The sequence below is a fragment of the Sorghum bicolor genome, chromosome 7 (genome assembly GCF_000003195.3).
Source record: "Sorghum bicolor cultivar BTx623 chromosome 7, Sorghum_bicolor_NCBIv3, whole genome shotgun sequence".
NCBI classification, from domain to species: domain Eukaryota; kingdom Viridiplantae; phylum Streptophyta; class Magnoliopsida; order Poales; family Poaceae; genus Sorghum; species Sorghum bicolor.
Window position 1 is genome coordinate 57,403,399 of NC_012876.2, and position 9,456 is coordinate 57,412,854.

At 37.3% G+C, this 9,456-nt stretch overlaps 1 protein-coding gene across 2 annotated transcripts; it reads right to left on the reverse strand.

Annotated features, from left to right (window-relative positions):
- Positions 5,404-7,115, reverse strand: LOC110436901. Of its 2 annotated transcripts, XM_021464594.1 has the most exons (4): positions 6,588-7,115; positions 6,151-6,282; positions 5,826-6,079; positions 5,404-5,692 (listed from the first exon to the last, which is right to left on the reverse strand). In XM_021464594.1, the coding sequence occupies exons 1-4, from the start codon at positions 6,588-6,590 to the stop codon at positions 5,509-5,511; spliced, it is 573 nt and encodes a 190-aa protein (XP_021320269.1). In that variant the 5' UTR covers positions 6,591-7,115; the 3' UTR covers positions 5,404-5,508. The 2 variants fall into 2 exon arrangements, with proteins under 2 accessions (XP_021320269.1, XP_021320270.1); XM_021464595.1 differs by having other exon boundaries at positions 6,151-7,114.

Here is a 9,456-nt window from a genome sequence, read left to right on the forward strand (position 1 = left end):
TTATGAAACTAGGTTAATTTTTTTCTAAAATCATTTATGGTGCCTAGCTTGATATTGTTGAATCTTGATGTAGTTGATGTAGATCCTTATTTATTGATCATTCTTCGGATCATCACGTACAAACATCGATGGAGCGTCGTTAGGACTTAGGACCACACATCATCTTGCATAATATAGGAAGGTGACGCTGGCCCCCCACAGTCTTTGACGTCGGCTTGCCGCGTCCGCCCCGGCCGGTTCACCGCGTCTACGTGGGCTTCATCGACTCGAGGAGACGCATATCTTCACCAAGGCTGCCGCGCTGCTGCTGCTCGTCGTCTCTGGATCTCGTGTCCACGGGTTTCGCCATGAACCGCAGCCGCGGTGCAGCCCGGCCACATCCACCATGTTCTCTGGTGATTCAAGCTTAAAAATATTACATTGTGAAAGATATTAGTTTCTTAGGTAAATGTCTTATGTTATAGAAATTACTCTTAGTTTCTGCAATGCGAATGCCTTAATTAATCTTCATCTCAGTATCAAATGCAGTGTAGCGAGTCTTTTCGCTGGTCTGAAAAATTATAGCTGAAATTACTGTTAGCTAATTTATTATGAGAAAAAAATATTATTGGTTGGTAGAAAAAATACGGCTGATAAGAAAAACGAAAAGACATTGCGTGCGTATCAATATTTCAACACGCACAGATCGAACTGGATGCTCGGTCGGGCCGGCCCTGGGCGCTCGTGCTAGGCACCGACCACGGCCAGTACCGCCTGCCCGCCCCGTTAAAACACAACGCAGCAATCTCGCAGGCTGCATCTCTCGCGACCTCGCGGCGGTCATGCCCTGTGCCATGGACGGACGGAGGACGGCACTACAGAAAATGAGCCGACCGCTGGCACGACCAAGGGATCGGTGTATGTAAGGGCTGGTTCTTAGCGGCTAAAATTATTAGATGGGGATCAAATAGTAGGCCTGTTAAGGAGCAGTTCTAACCCAAAAATAGATGTTTTCTATATATTTGCTAATTATAGGGTGCCAACTAAATAAAATTGTGATGTGACAAAAGAAATTAAAAAGAGAGGAGCAAATAGTATCTTAGACAAGAAACCATGCCTATATGGAACCAAGATATGAAGATATTAGATAGATAGATAGATAGATAGATAGATAGATAGATAGATAGATAGATAGATAGATAGATAGATAGATAGATAGATACACGTGACTAGATAAAAAATTATTTTGAAGTAAGCATCTATTAGATATATGGTTTCTATGTGTAGTTTCTACTACTCAAGTATAGAAGCTATTCCCTTCGTTCCGTAATATAATGCATTTTAATATTTAAAATTTATCCTCAAATATAATATATTCTAGGGGACGAAAACCAATTTTATATTAAATATTTTCTATTTATCAACCAATCACCATTAATCATGTTGATGATAACATCTGATTAGAAAATAAAATAAGGATACATGCATTTTTTATGTTTGCTCTTAATTTATCTTAAAAGTTCTAAATGCACTATATTACAGGACAGATGGAGTATGTCATAGTTTTTGGATTGGGACTGTCCTAATAAATCTACTAACTATTAGTAGGTGGAGATGCTAATGATTACTCCATCTATCCTGAACAATGATGTATCCAAGTAAGTTTAGGATCAAATTAAATAAGAAATCTGACGGATTAATTTGTTCCTCAATAATTAGTTTGGTCTGTAGTTAACTTGATTAATTTTTCTAGTAAGATATAGTTTAAAAATACATTGCATTAGTTATTTTAGGCAAGATGGTGTTTAAAAGGCATATATGGATGGGGTTTCAAAATAGACATGCATGATAGAATTGAGAAATATATGATGCCTTATAATTGTGGATAAATTTTAAACCCTCAATACCTTGTATTTCAGGATAGTGGAGAAGTTAATTAGTTGGTGAAGAGGTGCTACTCCCTCCATTAACTTTTATACCAAATTACACTTTAACTATTTATTTATTTTATGTTGTATTATTTATACTTATAAACTTATGGTAATTAGATAACATATTTAATTACAAATAAATCCATATTAAAATTTAGAGTGAAATGCAATGTGGGTCCTTAAAATTTTCATGACTTCTTATCTGGGTCCATGAACCTTTTTTTGCTCATCTAGGTTCATGAACTTTTCTTACCTCCTAGCCGCCACCCAAACCAATCCACATAGGACTCTGCTGCCTACATGGCCGCTAGTGTGGCGTTGTTGTGGCACCACGTGGTCCTTCTTATTTCATAATAATCTGACTGGAACTTTAAAAATAGTATAAAATCATAGAAAAATCATAAAATGGGAAATCTAGTTTTCCTAGACTTCACATGAATAGATCTATGCAGTAGATAAATAATATGATATGATTTAGTTCAAAGTTTTTATTGTATCTATAGATCTATTCTATGTTTAATTCATAACTGAAGCTCATGTGCTCCAATTGTGGTGCAATTCTTACGGTAGGCTACTCATTATATGCTTGCCCTATATGATAAAAAAAGTTAGGCTCAATGGAGCATTTGTGACTGAGTTCTTGATTTACTTGGGTTTAGTCTTGTTTAATAGTTAATAAATAGTTACTATTTGGTGGTGTACCAAACATTTAATTTGAAGCTAAGATTTTTATGGTGATAGATGATAACAAAACATAGCTACTACAAAAATATTACATGCCTAGAATTAGTAGATTAACTACTACAATAAAAATAAGTTTTAATTGCAAGAAAGCATGTGATGCAAATATAAATCTAAAGCTCAACCTTTTTGTAACAACATGGTGATTTAAAGTGTTTAAAATGTATAACAACATCATGAAAAGGCAATGGAACCACATCTTCCATTATTACACCTTTTTAACTATTTATTAAATATTAAACAAGCATAAACATAGGTAAATCAATAACTCAGTCACAAATAATCCATTGAATTTGAAACTTTTATCAGGCTAGTCTAAAGAGAGTTTTAGTAGAGTTTTATGGACATTAAATATGCTGATGTGGCACCATATTAACGAAGAGGAAGATGATAAGAGTTTCATGGGAGTAGAGAGAGTTTCATAGGGATAAAACTCTTCTGTACCGTTTTTAAAATATGAATGTGTTGAAAACTGTGTCATACTCCCACTAAGGATGGCCTCATAAGTGAAGCATACAATGATTAGCCTACCATAAAAATTTTACCATAATTGGATCATATGAGTTGCAGTTATGAATTAAATATAGAATACATCTACAGCTACAACAAAAAGTTTAAACCAAAGCTTGTCATATTATATATATTTCATAGATCTACTCATGCAGAGTCTAGAAAAATTGGACTTTCCTTTTTATGATTCTTTTACAATTTTATATCATTTTTCAAAGTTTCAGCCAATTCATGAAATAAAAAAGGACCACGTGGCGCCACATCAGCTCCAAACTAGCAGCCACATTGGCAAGAGAGATGTGGCCTGCTTTGGATGACAACTAAGAGGTAAGCAAAGTTCATGGACCTGGATGAGCATAAAAAAGTTCATGGACCCAGATGAGAAGTGAGGAAACGTTTAAGGACCTAAAAGCATCTAGGTCCCTAGAATGAGTTTCGATGATTGATGACAACTATTGAGTACTATGACTAACATGTGTTTTGCAGAGACATTAGAATGTTAGGTCATGGTAATGGCAATCTTGGACGTTCGATTAGTCGTTAGGACATTGTTTTCTTTTGCTCGTACTATTAATGGGGGTGCAAACAGGTAGCTTGACCTAGGTGTGTGGTGCACACTTGTCAAACCTAGCACTAGGTAGCTGCAAAATGGCCCTAAAATTGTTTAGAGTTAAATTCATTCACAAAGGATTCTAAATTGAAAGTGAATGCAGTGCTTTTCTATTGGCCGAACGCTGGAAGTGTAGACACTGAACCCTAGGTGGTGCGTCCGGTCAGTACTAGGTTTCTTGGAGTGACCGGATGCTATACCAGACACTATGGTACTTGCACTGTAGCAATCCCTTCGGTTGACTAAAGCACCGGACTCTGACCGACAGTAGGACCAGACGTAGGTTGTAGCGTCCGGTCGCTACATAGAGAGTTCTAGAATGAGCTTTGAGCGGTTGAACGCGTCCGGTGGCTATAAACCGAAAACAGGCCTGCATCTGGTGCAACATAGAAGGAACTCTAACAATCTGTCATACATTGGCCATTGGCTACTGCCCGGACACGTTTGGTGCGTGTCACCAGAGCGTCCACTGCTCTCGAAATTTGCTGTTCTAGAGGGTAACAGTTGGATTTGAAGGCTGCTCCTATAAATACAACTCCTACTCATCCATGACAGCTCTCTTGCCCATTTGTTCAGCTGAAGCAACCATTTGAGAACAAGGGAGTGCAAGAGCCTAGTGAGGTTATTGAGATTTGATAATCCAAGATTACAGACCTCATTAGTGCATAGGGAGTAGCAAGTGTGCATCCATCTTCTCATTAGACTTGTTGTGGTTAAGTGAGAGTTTGTGCTTGTTACTCATAATGATCGCCATCACCTAGACAGCTTGGTGGAGATTGGGAGCTTGGTGATCATCTTGTGGATGGCCCAACTCATCTTGTGAGCAGTTTTTAGCGATTCGCCACGTCGAAACGACAAAAAATCAGCCGTAGAGAGCACTTGATCCTTGCGTGGATCAAGGGGGAGCTACACCCTTGCGCGGGTGCTCCAACGAGGACCAGTCACTACAGGAGACAGCTGCTCACTATTGCTCTCGGCAAAGGCTTTCCCCTCGGCAAATTTTTGGTCGGCAAAGGTTTCTTTGCCGAGTGTCTTCCAAGAGGCACTCGGCAAAGAAAAGTTACCGTTATGACGGGTTATAAACTAACGGTTCCTTTGCCGAGTGTCTCCAAGAAAGCACTCGGCAAAGAATTGTTTTAAAAAAAAATCTCGAATTTCTTTGCCGAGTGCCCAGACAGGAGGCACTCGGCAAAGAAATTTGGGATTTTTTTAAAAAAATTCTTTGCCGAGTGTCTCCAGGCAGGACACTCGGCAAAGAAATTAATTTTTTTTATTTAAAAAATTCTTTGCCGAGTGCCTTGCCAGGAGGCACTCGGCAAAGAAATTCGGGATTTTTTTTAAAAAAATTCTTTGCCGAGTGTCTCCAGGCAGGACACTCGGCAAAGAAATTAATTTTTTTTATTTAAAAAAATTCTTTGCCGAGTGTTCTGCTGGGGGATACTCGGCAAAGCTAGGAATCCTACTGGGTCAAATGGTCACTTTGCCGAGTGTAATTTCCCCGGCACTCGGCAAAGTGACCAGAACCGACCTATTTATTTAATTTTCACATTTTCTCATGATAAACAAAATATATCCCATATATTTCACATTTTTCAAAGATATCTCATATTTGTCACATAAATCTCACATCCATCACATAAATATCATGCACATCACATAAATGTCACATTTAAACAAATCCATAAGTACAAATCCACAAGTTCATTACAAGTCCATCTAAATAAATCCACAAGTCCATCACAAGTCCAAATAAGTAACACAAGTGCATCGTAAGAGAACTGCGACTATGTTGTACCATGACACTGCGACTGTGGTGTACCAACCGAACAAACACATGCAAAGAGAACTACCCGGCTCCCCAAGGTCCCCACTGCGACTGTGGTGTACCATGACCTGGAATATTCGAACCGGCGGATGGAGGCTGCACAAAAGAGATATAGTATTATGGTTCGATCCTAAATCCATTTGGCTACATATAATATTTGAACCGTGCTCGGATCTGGGACAGAGAGGGAGTAGAGGTCGCATCGATGACGCCATCGCCAAGATAGTACCGCTCATGCTTCTTTCCTCCTCCAATCCTCATGACAACCTCTGCATCTAAGTCATGGGAGCTCGGGTTGTAGTCATTTCCATGGATAGACCTTGCTGCTGATGTGTACTCACTGATGCGGTCGTAGGCGGTCGGGTTTGTATACGCCTCAGGTGGGTCGTCCGGGTTGTAGGAGACATCGGACGTCGCCTTGCCCTTGTGAGCCATAGCATATGCCATGAATGTAGTGCACTCCTGGCCCGCATGTGCCGCTGACTGCAAGGACCAACAAATTAGTAGAATTCAAGAAAAATTGAGCGTTAAAATAGAGAAATGATTTTACGTACCCATGCTTGTCCGTATGCGGCGAGGCTGCGGCTGCCTTGATGGTTTGTTACACCTGGCATAAGCAATCGACGCTCCCGAGCAGCGTTGTGCGCTTCAGCCCACTCAGGGCCACACCACCTGTCCACCATCATCTTCCAACACTCGGGATACGCGGCGCACCACCAGGGACACAAGTATTTGACATATGAGAGAAACAAATTTCACATGTAGTTCATATTTGGTAGTTCATACGTCACAGAAATATAGAATCACTGCTCACAGGTCACAGCAACACGACCTCATAGTTCATACCTAACAAATCTTACTGAAATATCTGGAAAAAAACTTATAGAAATAGCTAAGGAAGATTACTGAATATTTCTAAAAAAATCTCACTGAACAAATACCAAAGCAATGCAGCCCATATTATCTTTTAATAGTTTAACAAAAAGCTCACCATTAGGCTGCCATATCGTGGATCCACGGCTTGAAGTGGAGGTGCTGTTTGGACTCTGGTGACCGGAGAATGAAGCAAGCGAGTACCAGCAGTAGCAGTCGTCTAGACTTCGATCGGATCTACCCGCCGCCCCTTGTCCTTGGCTCCTTGCCTGGCACCCAGACGCTGCAAGTGCAGCCGTGCAGGATCCACCCGCCCCAGCCGCTGCCTGCACGCTGCTCGCTTTGGCTGCTTCTTGCCCTTCGGTCGCCGGCACGCCGCAGCTGCCCAGCACAGTCGCTCCAAGAGCTGGGGCAGGCGCGGGAAGGGCCGAGCTGGGGCGGGGGTCGGGGCTGGGCGCGGCTCTAGCGGTCAACGGCGGGCGCGGCTCCGGCAGTCGCAGCTCCGTGGTCAGGGGCGGGCGCGGCTCCGGCCGCCGGGCGTTGCGTCTCTTTGCATCGAGCGTTGGGCTTCGGGAGTTGGGGAGTTGGGGCACTGGCTGGCTGGCAACGTTCGGGAGTTGGAGCACTGGCTGGAACTTATTGCGTGTTTTCCTTTGCCGAGGGGGGCTCCTCCGGTCCGATTGTTCGGACCAGAACCTCCGTCCGATGATCCGTGTCATATTTCCCGCTCTCCGCTCGTCCGCTGAAAGACGCGCCCACGGAAGATTCTTATTATCGAGCGTAGGACCCACTTTCTACTCATGACTTTGATCAACTAAAAAAAGTCATACATGTTAAACTAAACATTCAAATTAAATTCTGATTACACCGATAAACTTCTTGTAATAAATCCTTCAAAACAAGATCCCACATAAATATATTTGAATAAAGTTTTATTAACGAACATTTATCTTATGAAGATAGAATATTTTTTCTTATTAAGTAGAGACATGTTATGGGTTCATAAAACAATGTTCCGTCTTCCTAATTTAGAATAACAATATTCTAGTTTTAGGTTCATAAAATCGGCATTATAATATATACTCTTTTCATACCTGTAAAAAAATGTTTTTGGATAGATTTGGATCAAACATTATGAATATAAATCATAAATAACTTTTAAGTTGTTGAGCTTAAAATATGAAAACCATATGAATAGATTTGTCTTGCAAAATACTTTCATAAAAATATACATATACCACTTTTTGATATTTTTTATAAAAACAAGAAGTCAAATTAGGTTTTAGAGTCTGTGTCGTTGTCCTAAATGACTTTCTTTACGAGTATGGAGGGAGTATAAAAATAAATAGATTACCCTTATATTCAATAAACCGTAGAACATCGCTAAAACATATTATAGAACATTGCATATATATTACATAAATATCACTAAATACTTCATAAAACATCACATATCTACTAAGTAAACATCACAAAAAAAATATAATAGAACATCACATAAATACGAGAACATCATACGTATATTACGTAAATATTGCAAAATACATTATAGAAACATTATATATACCATATAAACATAAAAAACATCACGTTAATACTATATGAAAAACAATATAGAACATCATAAAAAATAAGGAAAAAAGAATGAAGAAATAAAAGAAAGGTAACAATATGAAAAAGAAAATAATAATAATAAACACATAAAAAATAAAACAAAAAAAGAATGATGCACGAAAAAAAGAAAAACGAAAAAAACTATTTTAAATAAAAATGAATGATGCATAAACATCATAGAACATCATATATATATATATATACACGTGAACATCACAAAACATAACATACGTAACATGTGAACAGCACCAAAAAATAAAAATAGAACATCGTATATATACTACATGAACATCAGAAAGAACATCACACAACATGACACGAACATTGCAAAAAATGTCATAGGACATTGCACTATATGAACCTAACATCTCATGAAACATAGAAAATAAAAAATAAACATGAAATAATTGAGTAAGATAAAATAGAAAGTAGAAAATAAAAAATAAAATAAAAATCACATGGTACAAAAAATCTAAGAAGGAAATTTAAAATAATAAAAAAGGAAAAAATAAAATAAAAAAATAAAAGAAACATAAAAATGGAAAAAATAATAAAAATCACATAAATAAAAGATAAATATAAATAAGAATGAAAAACATAGAAAATATAGAAAAATTTTAAAACATCACATGGATACTTTTCAAATATTCTAAAATATATTATAGAAAACACCTACGTTAGCTACCATGCACGATGATTTAGAACTAAATAAAAAAGTCATAACTTCTAGATCAAATGTTCAAATTAAATTTTGATTATACCATCAGATTTCTTGCAATAAATCCTTCGAAACAAGATCTCACAAGGATATATTTGCATAAAATTTTATTAATAAATATTTATCTTTAGTACTATAATATATAAAAAATATGTAATACAAAAAATAACTAGAGCAAAGTATAAGAAAAAATATGTAACAAAGAAAAAAATAACATCACATAAATAATTTTAAAACATCATAAAAATAATATAGAACATCACATGTGTAGTAAGTGAACATTACTATATATACCATAGAACATTACTTAATATAATATAGAACATCGCATATATATTGTATGAGCATCACTAAATATATTTTAGAACACCATATGTGTACTACGTGAACATCATAAAAAACCATAGGATGTCATTAAAATACGTTATAGAACATCACATAAGTATTACGTGAATATCACTAAAAGACGTTATAGAACATCACATATATATTACACGAACATCACTTAGTGCACCATAGAACATTACTAAATATATTATAGAACATTGCATATATATTACATAAATATCACTAAATATATCATAGAACATCACATGTATGATAGGAAAACATCATATATATATATATATATATAATATCATAAAATAAATTATAA

Bases quoted from the DNA above. Each gene is read 5' to 3' on its own strand.
- LOC110436901 (XM_021464594.1), bottom strand. The intron at 6,080-6,150 runs GTACGTAAAATC...TGGTCCTTGCAG, and splicing joins CCGCATACGGACAAGCATGG to TCAGCGGCACATGCGGGCCA. The intron at 5,693-5,825 runs GTACTATCTTGG...TCTTTTGTGCAG, and splicing joins GGAGGAAAGAAGCATGAGCG to CCTCCATCCGCCGGTTCGAA.